The sequence below is a fragment of the Drosophila pseudoobscura genome, chromosome 4, assembly GCF_009870125.1.
Source record: "Drosophila pseudoobscura strain MV-25-SWS-2005 chromosome 4, UCI_Dpse_MV25, whole genome shotgun sequence".
Taxonomy (NCBI): Eukaryota; Metazoa; Arthropoda; class Insecta; order Diptera; family Drosophilidae; genus Drosophila; species Drosophila pseudoobscura.
This window is the reverse complement of record NC_046681.1, coordinates 16,197,934-16,212,335: the sequence shown is the minus strand read 5'-3', so window position 1 is coordinate 16,212,335 and position 14,402 is coordinate 16,197,934. Positions and strand designations below refer to the sequence as shown.

At 40.0% G+C, this 14,402-nt stretch overlaps 1 protein-coding gene and 1 long non-coding RNA gene across 2 annotated transcripts in view; one reads left to right on the top strand and one right to left on the bottom strand.

Annotated features, from left to right (window-relative positions):
* The window catches only part of LOC117184234 (uncharacterized), an 85,555-nt gene extending 85,174 nt beyond the window's left edge, over positions 1-381 (bottom strand). The window contains exon 1 of the long non-coding RNA XR_004469518.1: positions 206-381. This is a non-coding gene — a long non-coding RNA (uncharacterized lncRNA). The remainder of the gene's footprint in view (positions 1-205) is intronic.
* Positions 382-765: 384 nt separating this feature from the next.
* Positions 766-2,549, top strand: LOC4816157 (UDP-glucuronosyltransferase 1-7C-like). The gene is made up of 2 exons (XM_001355838.4): positions 766-1,483; positions 1,540-2,549. The coding sequence occupies exons 1-2, from the start codon at positions 795-797 to the stop codon at positions 2,471-2,473; spliced, it is 1,623 nt and encodes a 540-aa protein (XP_001355874.3). The 5' UTR covers positions 766-794; the 3' UTR covers positions 2,474-2,549.
* Positions 2,550-14,402: the final 11,853 nt, after the last annotated feature.

Genomic DNA, 14,402 nt, shown 5'->3' with positions numbered 1-14,402 from the left:
TAACAGATTTACATATATCTTCGGGTATTTCCCATGATTCTCCTTCCCTATTGAATGTTATATATATTGTATAAATGTAAAAAAAGTTCACTGAAGAATTTCATGAATAAAGGAAAGGTTTCCAAAAAATATTGTCTCCAAGCCAAAACGTATAGAATCAATTATGAAATAATATAGAATAAATATATGTAGTTCCAATAGTTACCCATAGTTGCAGTGTCACGATGATTGGACAGGCCTCCAGAATATCTCAATGCTAAAAGTATCGATACCTCCTCAGGGCGCTACGGTGTCCACTGATTATGCTATCATGGCGTTGATTATGGTAGAGTCTGAAAGATTGTGAATAATTGGGAATATCTTTACTGTGATGCCAATAAAGATTGGGTTATCAAAAGGCTTCCTCATATACGATTATTATTACGTTGGGACTATGAATTCTCATTCCAGTAAAACGTATTATATGATTGTGAAATAATATGGTTGCTATTCCATTATTAGTTCCTCACATAAGCGTGAGAATTCCCAAATGACAGATAATGCATAAGCAGTATTCCGATTCCGATTTGATTGGAATTCTACCCTCCAGAAGCTAGATTTTGCAATAGTTTTTCGTACAACAGATGTTTGAGGCATTCAAAAGATTAAGAAACTATTAACACTTGTAGGTAGCAGCAGACAGGCTGATAAGGCAGTCTGTTGATAACGCTTATCAGAGGGCTCTGCTCTCTGTTAAAGGGAGAGCCAGTACCTGGCCGCGAGATCAGTTCATTTTGAGTTGTTCCCGCGATCAGATGGCCGTACATTCGAATAGCATTCCATTCCTCCTCATGTTGGCTTTGGTGGCCAGCGGGAGCCAGGGAGCCAATATTCTGGGACTTTTCACCAGCTTGAGCCCCTCGCATTTGGTCATTCAGATGTCGATGGCCAAGATTCTGGCCGAGAGTGGACACAATGTGACAGTGGTCACTGCCCTGAAGCCGCCTCTTCTGCATCCGTCAGTCAATCACATTCAGGTGCCGCTCGATGAGGCGGACGGCAAGTCCTTTGGGGCCCTTGTGGCGGACATGGCCAAGAGGGACACCAGCAATGCAGTCATTTCCATGCTCGTGGCGATGGGATCATTGACCTCGGCCTTTGGCAAAATGGCGGATGTCTTGAGGCACCAGAAAGTGAAGGATCTGTACGAGCATACCGACAATCACTTCGATTTGGTGATCGTGGGATACTTTATGAACAGCCTGCAGCTTTCGGTAGCCCACAAGTTGAAGGTGCCTCAGATAGTGGCACTCTCCAATCCACCATCACTGTTGGGCTCTGTCTTGGGTAATCCCTCGGAAATTTCCTATGTGCCATCCATGAATCTCATTGTGAAAAGAGGTCAACCGATGACCTTTGTCCAACGTGTGCAGAACATATTTGCTACGATGGGAAGTTGGATATTTATGCGTGTGATTGAGCATAATAATGACAAGATTTACAAGTGAGAAAAAGCCCAAGGAAACCAATAAAAATACTTATTTATTCCATTCTCTATAGAGACCTCTATGGCGACGATCCCTCGATGCCACGATATGAGGATCTGTACAAAAACATCTCCCTGATACTCTTCTCTTCTCATGGCATCAGTGAGGGACCCATCCGACCCAATGTTCCTGCTGTGATCGAAGTGGGAGGCATCCAGGTCAAGGATCAGCCAGATCCCCTCCCCGAAAACATAGAAGACTTCCTGAACAGCGCCTCTAGTGATGACGGAGCCATCTTCCTGAGTCTCGGCTCCAACGTGAAGGCAGAACACATAAAGTCCGACACCGTGCAAAAGATGTTCAATGTCATCTCGAAACTAAAGCAAAAGGTCATCTGGAAGTGGGACAATCTGGAGAATACCCCTGGCAAATCGGAGAATATACTCTACGCCAAGTGGCTGCCGCAGGACGATATCCTGGCGCATCCCAAGATCAGGCTCTTCATCACACACGCGGGCAAGGGAGGCGTCACCGAGGCCCAGTACCATGGAAAGCCCATGCTCGCTCTTCCCGTGTTTGGCGATCAGCCAGGAAATGCTGCGGCATTGGTCACCCAGGGCTTTGGGCTTAGTCTCAGTCTCCTGACCCTCGAGGAGCAGTCCTTCCGCGACACTATCCACGAGATCCTGGAGAATCCCAAGTACAATCGAGCAGTAAAAGCTTTCTCCTCCCTCTACCGCGATCGTCCCCTGAGCGCACGTCAAACGCTCCTCTATTGGGTGGACTATGTCATCCGCCATCATGGTGCCGCACATCTCCAGAGTCCCGTGGTGCACATGGGATTCGTAGCAGCCTATAATTTGGATATTTATGCCTTACTTTTGGCATTACTATTTGTTATTTATTTGTGTAGCAAACTAGTGTTTTGTGGCCTTTATAGGAAACTTTTTTCAAACAAATCTAAAAGTCATCCAAAACAAAAAAGCAAAAAGCAAAAAAAGCAATAAAGCTATCCAGTAATCGTAAAATTTGATAAGAAAATTGAAATAATTGTATAATATGTTGCTAAACAGTCTGGCTAGACATTTTGGGTGCTTTCAAGTGGTTCGGTGAGACGGGGATCTTATCAGGAAAGGCCTTTAAATGATTATAAAAGTGTTTCTGATGGGAAACATTGTTGCCGTGTTGTTGGTGCCCTAAGAGGTCTCTAAAAGTTGGGAGTTTATACAACTACGGTGGGAAAAAGAAGTTAATTTCTTGAAAAATAAAATTATGATATCGGGACATGGGAAATATATCATAAATCAGAAGAGTAGGAGAACATCAAGTTTGATATGAAACCATGCATTTTAAGTCTTAAAAGATCCAACAATTTCCTGAAAACTCCATTTTAGTACTAAAACATCAAAAATCCCTCTGACAAAAAGCGATTAATTCTTTGTAAAATCTGTATTTCCTTGATTATCGCTCCTTGATTGGATTCCCAACTGGGAAAAAGAGCGGCAACGAGTATCAGTCAAACGCTTAAGTTGCAACATGTTCGACTGATCGGTTAGCACAGAATAACGGCGCGAACATCCACGTTCGAGTCACACGAGCACGAAGCATAATCTATCGAACAATCGATAACTGGGCACCATACGTAAAAAGTCTTTTGATCCGAATGCCTGTGGATTTAGTATTTCCCTCTAACTGCCTGTGAAAACCTTCCAAAATCGTATAAGCCCCTATAAAAGTTTTCCAAGTTTATTTCCGTTTTCTCGCGCTTGATGCCTTGATAGACTGCTTAACCACCTTTATGTTGATGTTGATTTCTGGTAACTTCTGGTAACTACCCAAAGCTGTTGTTGTGGGTCTGCTCCCCTTTCCCCTGAGGGGGAGGGGGGGAAAAACTTCTGTTCTGTTGGTAACTTTATTACAAAAATTCGCAGAATACTTGTGCGCATCGCCGTCTCATTGTAGTAGTCTACGGATGGTTTTTGCACTTCAATGCCAATTTGCAATGCACTACAAATTCTTTAGAGGGGGGTTTCCGGCGGATGGGGAGCACAACATGAGGAGCCGAGCATTTTGCAATAAGCAAATTTCAATTGAAATAGCAAACGGAAAAGGCATTCAGACGTAGAGCATGGGAGCCGAGCCACCCCCTCCAGCCCCCCTCCACAGCCCACCCTGCACTCCCTCCTCATACATAACGTGGTCGAAACGAACATCCAACAACGAAAAAGTATTTCAGAAATCTCTGCAATTGTTTTGTGTATATTCCTTCGTGTGTTTTTTTTTGTTTTTTGGGATAGAGTGTGGATGGATATATGGAAATGCCGATGGAAACAAACAGCAGGAAAAGCAACTAAAAAGAGAGTGGTATTTTCTTGCCAAAAAAATACTACTAGCAGTCGGAAAACGCGCGTCAAGTATTTCATTAATTAATATTGTTTTTGCAGGTAAACAACAACGAAACGGAGTTTGCACAACGACGGCTTACAAATTGGATAGAGTGTTGTACATTTTATCCAAATCCCAAAAAAAAAATTTGCTAGTTTTTACACGAGTCTAAAATATTTATTACTTTACAAAAATGTTTCATGAGGGATTTGTTGGCTTTTGCCAGCTGCCAAAATGAAAATAAGAAAATTGCGAAAACACTGAATCAACATTTTCCCACATTTAATGAACATTTTTTTTCCGGCAACAACATTTCTGTGTTTAAATGATTTTCAAAAATGTACAACATATGGTAGGGGTGGGGGTAGGGGTATGCTAGGGGCTTCGAGTGTCCACTGGGTTTAATGAAATTTTGAAAAAAATATATTCATAAAATGTTGAATATTTTGCCGAAGGGAAAAAACTACTTTTAATTGTAATTTTACCTGAATTTAATCATTGCTTTGAGGTGTACTTGAATTTGTGGCCCCTTTGGCGCGTTTTCTATCCCCTAAACTGGTCTTCTTTCATATGTCATGGCCGAACCCTTGGGTTCCTTTGGCTTTTGTTAAATATTTATCTACTTTTAGCTGATTTAATTGCATAATGCAGCACTTGAGTGGCACCTCAAGCGTACGGGAATCGGAATCCCTAGTCAAACTGATTTCTGCTCTCGACAAACCAGTCTTTTTCTGAACGGGAAATGGGAACAGCATTTGTGCTCTCTTTTGTTGTCAGTTTTGTTTAATTAAATTTGGAATAACAAAAAAGCGACAGACGATCCTCTGTAAACAGTTCAGTTCTCCGGAAAGTCCATTACCTTTTTCAAGTGTCTGACAATACAAAAAACCAAAAAAAAAAAACTACGTTCCAGGGGAAAGGGAAAACATTTTCTACGCCGTAGTTGAGAGTCGCATAATTCATAAAGCCGCAGGGGAGACATTCATACAGGGACAGGGACAGGACACGGGATTCGGGACTCCTGTTTCATAACCTACCCTATGGATCGCATGTCCTTTGCAATGGATATGTCTCAATCAGATGGCTGTTCTCTAGGGTTCTGCCGTGCAATTTGCTCGCAGCACGTGCCCCCTGCAATTACTTTCAGGACACAAAAATTTAACGATGGGAAAACACTTGGTGGAAATGCAATTTCAATGAGCGAGTCCTCATCAACGGTTTTTCTGCGCGCTGCGTGGGAAAATCGCTTGCGGTTTCTGGACACTGCCTCTCAGCGGAACGGCCATTTCCCGCTCTTTGATCTCTCAATCTCTCCCACCCCCCCTCACCCTCTTTGATCTGTGCGTACGGTCTATGGGCGTGGCCAGAAATGCACTCTTTTTTGTTCTTCTATTCCTACGATTTGCAATTACTTTTAAACGGACTGCGGCATTTGCGGTGAATTATGGCGACAAACGCCACGATGCGTGCACTCCACCCACAAAAATTCACAAATTCAATTCCTCCTTTCGGCTTTGTAGGGAATTTTCAATTTTCGCATTTTTTTTCCATTGCATTTCATTTCATTTTGTTTTTCCCTGTGGCTCGTGGTGGGGGGTTACGTAGCCCTATAGGTAATACTCAAATTTGTTGTTGGTTGGCGGCTGCCGAATATTGAAATGTGCAAAGGGAAAGGCAAGGAGCGAGAGGGGGGCGTAGCGCATAAACACATTCCAATCAATTTGTTTGGCCAAATGAATTATGCATTGAAAATTGCATCGTTTAGGGGTTGCAGGAGGGGGCTGTGGGCTGTGGGCGGAGGGGGGAGTGTGGGATTGGGGTTAAGTTAAAGCACAAATATGCAGCACATTCCGTCTCTGTCGGTCGGGCTGTGGCCTGTAGGGGGCCGGGGGGGGCTGTGGCCTGTAGGGGGGCTGGGTGGGGCTGGGGGGTTTTTGGTGGCCGGTGTATTGATGAGTAATTTATACGAAATTATGAGATTAATTTTGGCATCTGAATGGAAATATCGAGTGCGGTGGGGCATTCCGTAAAGTACAAGGAAGTTCCTCCACTAGTACTAGTACGATTCCCACTACCATATCGCACTTGAGGAAATTAGGTAGAAATTATCATTAGATTTATGGATTTACAAGGGTTCTTTTGCGGAAAGTATCCCAGAAGCCCAAGGCATCGCAGAAATCATCATTTAACACTTTTACCACATTTTCTGGAAATGAAAATATGTTTTCCTGTAAATAATAACTTATATATGATTTATCCCACATTTTTCCATTGTTTAATATTTTCTTTATCACATTTTTCCAGCCATCAGTTTGTGATTCAAAGTTTCGTTCAGAGTTCTTTCAGCCCTCTTGGAAAACCTTATTTCTTAGGACTTTCCTTAGCTATTAGCTTAGGATTAGCTAGAGATCATTTGCTGGATGGTATATGATCTAAGTAAGGGCTGATAAGTGCAAAAAGTAAATTACTTCAGATGGAACAGATCATAGAGATGAAGAGATAATATATAATAAATATTTCTCTGAAGAAAGCAGTCTAGAAGTAATATTCCCTTGAAGATTTTCACCTGAAAATATTTCTTAAAATTCAGTATCTTAAAGATGGCTGCAATAATAAGATTTCTCCTATTAGAATCCTGCGTTTTCCAGGCTCTTTCTCCAGAGAATCTCCTCCTTAGAAGCACATCATTGCAAGAACCTAGAATTCCTAATTTCACCTTCAAAAGCCACATTCGAAGCCTATTCGACTTTTCCAACTATTTTTGGTTAAACTGAATAGTTTTTGATTGTTTTTTTTTGATGGGGGGGGGGCGGATATTTATTCTGTCGGGGCACTTTTTACCTTTACTTCAGATTCACTTCACTAAGCTTTTGTTGTGACAAGAATTTGCCGACATTTTGCATAATTAAACAATGCACAAAATGCACATTTTGTGTGTGTTTCGTGATGTTTTTCCACCACTTTTCACCCCAAAAAAAAAAAAAAAACAGATGAAAATGGCCGGCAATCTGCTGCTGCACTTCCGTGTGTTGCTCAAATAAAATCAATAATCCTTAAAAATACAATATTTTGCGCATAAATACGGGTTTTTTTTTAACGCCACTGCAAATGCATCGAACGGGGCGACAAAAAGCGCGTCGAGGATTTGCGTACAGTGCGTTTTTTGTCGCCCCGACGGCAGACAGTGGCAGAAGCGACGGGGGGCGTGGCGAACCAATTTGTAATCAAAGTAATTTTAATGCAAATTTTAAATGTTACTGCACGCAGGGGCTGCATCGTAGCAGGGGGGCGTGTCAACGCCCATCGACTGAGACCAGGCCAATAACAGTAAAAGCTGTAAATAAATATTCGGGGGAAAAAAAAATGGGAAGGGAGAATAGTTTTTGGGAAACGAAACATGGGATACCCTTGAGGTTTCGTGTTTTATAGGGTAGATATAGGATATAGTAATGTGATTTTGGATGATTCTTTTTCTCTGGAAACACGCTGGAAACTATGGATTTTTGAGTTTTAATGAAATCTCTTAAAGCCAATTCCACTTTTCCTTCGAAGACAGATTTTTTACAATTTATCCCATTAAAAAGAGATGAGAAATATTCCGATCTATTCAATTCCGACTCATAGCTGTACTCCTATCCAACTTTCACCCCGAAAGCACACTTTTATATCCCTTAAAAGACTCTTAAATTCGATATACCTCCTTCAAAGGGTAGCACAAAAAAAAAACTGACCAAAGCCGAAGGGCAGACCCAGAGCCAGCTTTTGGGGCCAGCGAGAAAAAGCCAAAAAGGGTCGCGGGAAAAACTGCCGCTTAACTCTGGATTCAGGACCCCAGCAGTCGGATTTTCAGAGAGCAGGACTTTCCTCCTCACCATTCCCCATTCCCCTCCCGTGCCCAGCCATGGGGTTTGTTTATTCAAATGATTTTATGACTTTTCCAAAAAACCAAATGGTGACAACTTGTGGCGCTAAAAGTTGAAAGTTTTGTGGCCAAACAAAATGAACATTAAAAAAATAACGAGAAGAATACGAATAAAAAAACGGATTGTAAAAAACAAAAAAACAGGAGGAGATAGTAGAGGGAGATACAATCATACGAGTGTATTGGGGGGGGATATATATGCATGTAAATAGGGGATAAAGCGACATTGGGATGCTCTGAAATGGGAAATATGGGTAGGATTTGGTGTAAGGTGGTTCTACATGGAAATGTATCCCAAAACGAATGTTCTACGAAGAGAAAACGAAGTAGCTACAATATGAAATCTCTAGAAAATTGAACTATGGATTGAAAATTAATGAAAATCTAGGATACATCTCATCGCAGCCCAATTAAATGATTTTCTTTCATCTCTAATCTTAATGAATACTTTCTCATCTTAATATGATCATTAATGACTAAAATCTACCACAAATTTCTTCAAATTAACACATAATCTCTAATCAAACGAACATAAATCGCCACTATCATATTGAATCTCTCTCTTGGACAGGCACAATCTATAAGCACTTAAAAATGACTCCATTACACGACAAAGATCCATATCATAAGATATATTCTATCATCTCTCGAACACAATCTCCCAAAGACATCGGAATACCCTTCTGTAAGAGCATTTTCTCTCACTCTCCCTACCAAATGCTGCTGCTGTTTCCCAGGCAACAAAACAGCAGGCCGCACCTGTGGTTTTTCATTCCCGTCCCGTCCCTTCCTCTCAGAAATCCTCCCTCTCCCGCTTTTGTTAGAACTATAAAAAACACACAGCGACGACGGTCTAGGCCGTAATTTTCAAACGAGACAAATTCTCCTCGAATGCGTTTTTGGCCGCATAAATTTTCCCATTGAGAGGAGTAGGAAAAAGGTTCCACATTAGGCATCATTAGCTGTGAGCGAAGAAGATTGTGTGGTGTGCGGTTAAGCCACTGGAAGGGGCAGGGGAAGGGCCAAGCGGTAGCAGATACAGGGCCCACACACAGCACAGGGGTCCGTGGGTCCGTGGGTTCGTGGGTCAAGGGTCAGGCGGCACATGTGAAAAAAAGGACACCAGAAGGCAGTTCCCTACCTGATGCTTCCTCCTTTTTTTTTCCCTCTTTCTTATTCTTTTTCTTGGGAAATTGCTCGAAAGTAATTATGTAATTGACTTTTGCGGCAACAGGCGGCGAGGGGGTGGGGAGAGATCCCTCTGAAGGTCGCCTTGGGGCGCCATCATCAGTGCGTCAGTCGTTCTGTCATTTCTCAAAAGGCATTGTGTCAGAGTCCTTCTGGTGTGTGTGTTTTTTTTATTGTTCCAACGACTTTGTGGCCGTCAATTGTCAGCTTCCTTCCGCCTTTCATTTGTTAGCCCACACGCTACAGTTTTCCTTTTCCTTTTTCGGCCCAGCGACATGTGTCGCAGATTATGACATTTTTGGTGGGACAGAACCATCTTCTCTGGTCATAAATTGTGTGATGTGAACACATTAGCAATTATTTAATGGTTCATTGGATGGACTTTGCGATGGCCAGCGCGAGATTGCCAGTGGCAGGACCTTCCAAATATGTCAAAAGCGCCCTACAGCCATTTGTCTTGTCGAGGAAAAGGTGTGTGAGTGGAAAGGCCTATTAAAGAAGTTTTCTTTTTCAGTAAAAGGGCATGCTTTATGTATTAAATTCACTAGAGCGGCTTATATATTCAACCATTTTGGATTTTATACAAATTTAATTGTATATTTTAATTTGTATATTTTTTTATAATTATATATTTTACATAAAATTCATTAGAACTGTTTATAATTGTATAATTTTGTTTTTCCAAACCGATTTATGTACATTTTATTTTATTTTTAATATGTTTTAGTAAATTTCTTTTAATATTTTTATATATTATATTTTTGTTTTATTATTTTTATTATAAATATATATTATATTTTTGAATATTTTTTTTTAAATTTATATTATTTATTATATTATATAATATATATTATATTATTATTATTCTTTATATAATATTTATTATTATTTATAATTAACCAAATTCTTTAGAAATTAAAATTTTTAAATTGTATAGGTTTTTTATAACCCTACATATTTTGTATAAATTGTATTTTATTTATTATATATTTGTATATTTTTTTTTTTATATTTTTTTGTATTTTTTATTTTTTATTTACTTATATTTTTGTATTTATATTAATTTTTTTTTATTTCTGTTATATTTTGATAATTTTGTGTTTGATAAAAATTTAATCATTTGTCCTGCATTTTCAATACCCCAACAGATGTACATAAGTATGATTCATTCAAGGGTTACATTTTAGTGTAATTTGAATGCCTCGCTGAATGCCATACACTTCCCCCTACCCCACATCTGCTCGACGACACTTAATACCCTGTTTCCCCCCTACTGTTCTTCCGCCTCATTTGTAAGTCGATACTTTTCGGGCAAAGAAAAAATAACACAAACTTTAAATCGATTTAAAAACCATTTGCTCTTGCTCTTGCATTTGACATTTAAATTTGTTGTTGTAATGCAAGACAAAAATGTCAAAAGATCAACGAGAAGGAGAAGGAGTGTGGAAGGGAAGTGAAGGAGAGGGCGAGGAAAGAGGTGGAGGTGTTGGAGGTGTTATTGTTATTAAATTATGCGCTAAGCTGTCAGCAGACATGGGTGCAACGAGAGCACACCTCCTCCACCTTTAGAGACCCCTCCCCACCATATACACACTATATCCCCCTTCATTCATGCCTAGATTTGACATCTGATGGCAAATTGACATGGAAAATTGTTCATTTGTTAAAGAGTTTTTCGATTTTCGATGTTCGTTCGGTGGGGGTTTATTTTTTGACGTTTTTCTAATTGCTTCTGGCCAAGCGATTTCCTGTCCATCAAAAAACTAGTGTCAGGAGTTCGCTGCAGATGGGGAGATGTGAAAGCAGAGTGTATCCCGAGGGGGAATAAAGAGAGCATCCAGAGGGGAGAGGGAATAGAGAGCAGAGAGCAGCGAGAGCGCAGCTATAGAGGGGGAAACGAGAGGAGCTCTAGGAAGGCAGAGAATCGGCAAGCTAATTTGCAATTAGGCCAAAAGAAAACTGAAATGAAATCAATGCATTGCATTGCCCGAGGCGCTTTTTGGCTTAATTGAAAACTGCGCCAAGCAGCGCAGGAGCAACTTTTAATGAAGATGGTGAGGACGACGTCGTTGGAGGATCTGCAGCAGGAGCTGGAGCAGGAGGAGGAGGAGCTTTGGGGGGAGGCGCTACAGGCAGAGCGGTAGCCTCCGTAGACGAGGCTGAAACAGGAGCAGGAGCCGGAGCGGTAGCGGGAGCCTCAGCCATGGCCGTAACCGGAGCTGTGTAGCCAGGGAAAAAGAAATGAAAATTGCTGAAAATTTACTTGATTTGCCTTGGCAATTTTTTGGGCGAGTTGTTGAAAGTTTTCCCCCACCTTCTCCACCTCTGTTTTGAGGAGATACTCTTTGATGGAGACGGAGAATGATGATTATTTGGAGTCAAAATAACACTATGAAAATATATGGATTTTGGGAGCATTTGCACACAGAGAAAAAAGATCTGAAATTTTAATATTTCAACATATACTTATTAAAAATTATTATTTATTTTATTTATTATTATTATTTATTTATTATTATATATTTATAAATTACGAAATATTTGATTTAAATATATGTAAAATTTTAAATTAATAATAATAAATAATAAGATTAATTTTTTGTTTAAAATAGATTATTATTTTAACAAAAGTTAATTAATTGAATATTTAAATATTGTTCAAATAAAATAAAACTTTTCATTGTAATTTTAGTTGTAATTGGAGTGTAGAGACGATTGAATATTAATAATAAAGCAGATGAAGAAATTTAAGTAGATTTTTTGAAGGCATACACTCCCCGACACTTGAATACGACATACTAAATTGTACACTTTAGGCACCAATATTTTCGGGCACAAGCCAAAGAAAACGGTGAATTTGAATTTTCCTCAAATCTCTATTCAATTTAGCATAAATTAAAAAAAAAATAATAGCAATATTCATCAAAGTAGATTGAGGAAAAAAATATGGTGTGGAGTCTTCGAAAAAACATGTTTTATTATTTTAGCACTAGCTAAAAGTACAGTTTTCGATTTTTAAATCGAGTTTTAGTCGTGTTTTTTAGATGCGGCTCGCAGATGAGATCTTATGGAGGTCTCGGAAGTAGCAATTTTGGTTCGGTTTTTTATGTTTTTGCCATAATTTGACCCGTTCTTTATGAAATTACTCAGAACACACCTAGTTTTACCAATTTCATCACTTATTTTCATTATTGATGGACCTACTTCCTTCGAGGCTTTTATTGTGGAGTTTTCGTCCTTTGAAAAGGACTTACCATAACCCAAATATTTTTCTCGTAATAAGGACACCCTAATTGATTTTTGAGAATTTATTCAATGTCCGGTCGCGACCACATCCAAAATAAAAAATTTTTCAATGTGAATGTCGTATTCAAGTGTCGCATTTTTTGGGAGCGGAAATTTGAGTTGTGTCAATTAAATTTTTTTCCTCAATCTACTTTGATGAATATTGCTATTATTTTTTTTTTAATTTATGCTAAATTGAATAGAGATTTGAGGAAAATTCAAATTCACCGTTTTCTATGGCTTGTGCCGGAAATATTGGTGCCTAAAGTGTACATTTTAGTATGTCGTATTCAAGTGTCGGGGAGTGTATATCAATGAAAAGGCAAGGGTAAACATGCTCAATATATTATTAATAAAATATAATAAAACACAGACATAAAATAAAATGGAATTAAATATAATAGCTAATTTCTTATAAGGATATGTATATTTTTTCACAGATATAAAAAAATACACAATATATATACACATGTTTCTGATTAATTTCCAAGAGCTATCTTTTGAGTCCCGACTTTTGTGAGTTTTTGGCGTTGCCATCTTTTTATTAAATAATTAAAATATATCGAAAGTAATCCAGATTAACAGATGATCCGTTGCTTAATCTGGAAACTTATGGACTACAAATTTTAGTCACAAATACTCATATCTTTTATAGCAAGACATTTCTGGAAAATGGCTTCCCCATAGCCCAAAATTTGCCTCTAGTTTCCCAAAAGAAAAGCAATCCTTATTCGTTTTGAAAATGTTCCTACTTCTCAAATTTGTTTCGCTTAAGCACTATTTTAACCACTTGAATAAAACTATTGCTCTGCACAGAAAAACGAGCGAAAAAAAAGGATTGAAAAAAGGAGAGAATAATTTGGGTTAAGTGAAAGTGCAAATGGAGTATTCATGAAGTTGGGAAAGCACAAAAAAAAACAAAACACAAAAAATAAAAGTAGGAAAAACTTCTGGCAGGAGTGCAGCAGGAGAGGGAACACTCAAAAAGGGGTTTGGGGGCAGGGGCAGGGGCAGGGGCAATCCCTGGCCCACAGAAACATGTTAACATCGACCACAACTATAAAGCCTAATGAGCTAATAAATCCACTCCAAAATACCCCCCCAAAAAGCAGGGCAGGCAGACAGCCAGACAGCCCGACAGACATATGAAGAGCCCCACCATAAAACTTCACTCTCCCAAACGAGTGGCGACTGCTGTTGCTGCAACTCCTTGATGCCTCCCTGCCCCCAATGCCTCGTGTGATTTTTGGTTCGTTTTTTATGGCTTAGTGCCTTAACAAAAATTCTGTTTTGGTTTTTTATTTAATTAACGTAACAGTCGGCCACAAGGCCAGAAAGCATTCAGACGGAGATTCCTCCATTGATCTGTGCCTTTTGTTTGTGCCTCGAGGAGTCGTCTTTTACGAGTTGCAAGATTTGTGGCACTCCGTGTTAGACATACACAACAGTTTTATTGCCTGTTGTGGTCTGTCTTTTGATGAAAGATTCTGATGAAGGAGTACGAGATTATGGGGCTGTGGCAGGGGCTGTGGCAGGGGAGGGGCGAGCTGTTTAGGGACCCGACCACAGATCTCTTTTGTGGGGGCTGTTTCCGCCTTCAATCTTTCAATTATTGATGGAAATTTCACTCACTTTTTGGCCAAGAGTCTCTGCATTTGTGTACTGCAGAAAAAAGCGAACAAGAGACTACAACCTGGAAAACCCTTTACCACCTAAAACGATGCCACCATCTGTGGCACACACACACACACAGACACACAGACACACACGGGCACAAGCTCAATTACACCAACGCCACGAGGACTAGGACGACAATCCCCAAAAGCAAGTCTGGGGCTTGTTGCAAATCATGCAATCCCCACCTCTCCACCACTGGGGCAGGCATCCACTGTGTGTGTGTGTGTGTGTGGCTGTGTGGCATCTCTACCACCCACAAAGTGGTCTAAGTTGGACACGCTCGTTTTGGGTGATTTGCCAGCAGACTCGTGCAGCCCCCCCATCGGCAGCCCCTGCTCGGCTTCCATGCAAAAATCAAATGTCAAACCTAACAAGTCACGTGATGGATGCATTTCTCGTGTAGCCAACAGCCAAAATGGAAAGGAACTGAAGTGAGGGAGAGAGAACTTCCCCCGTCTGGAGGAAAGTGTTGAGGAGGT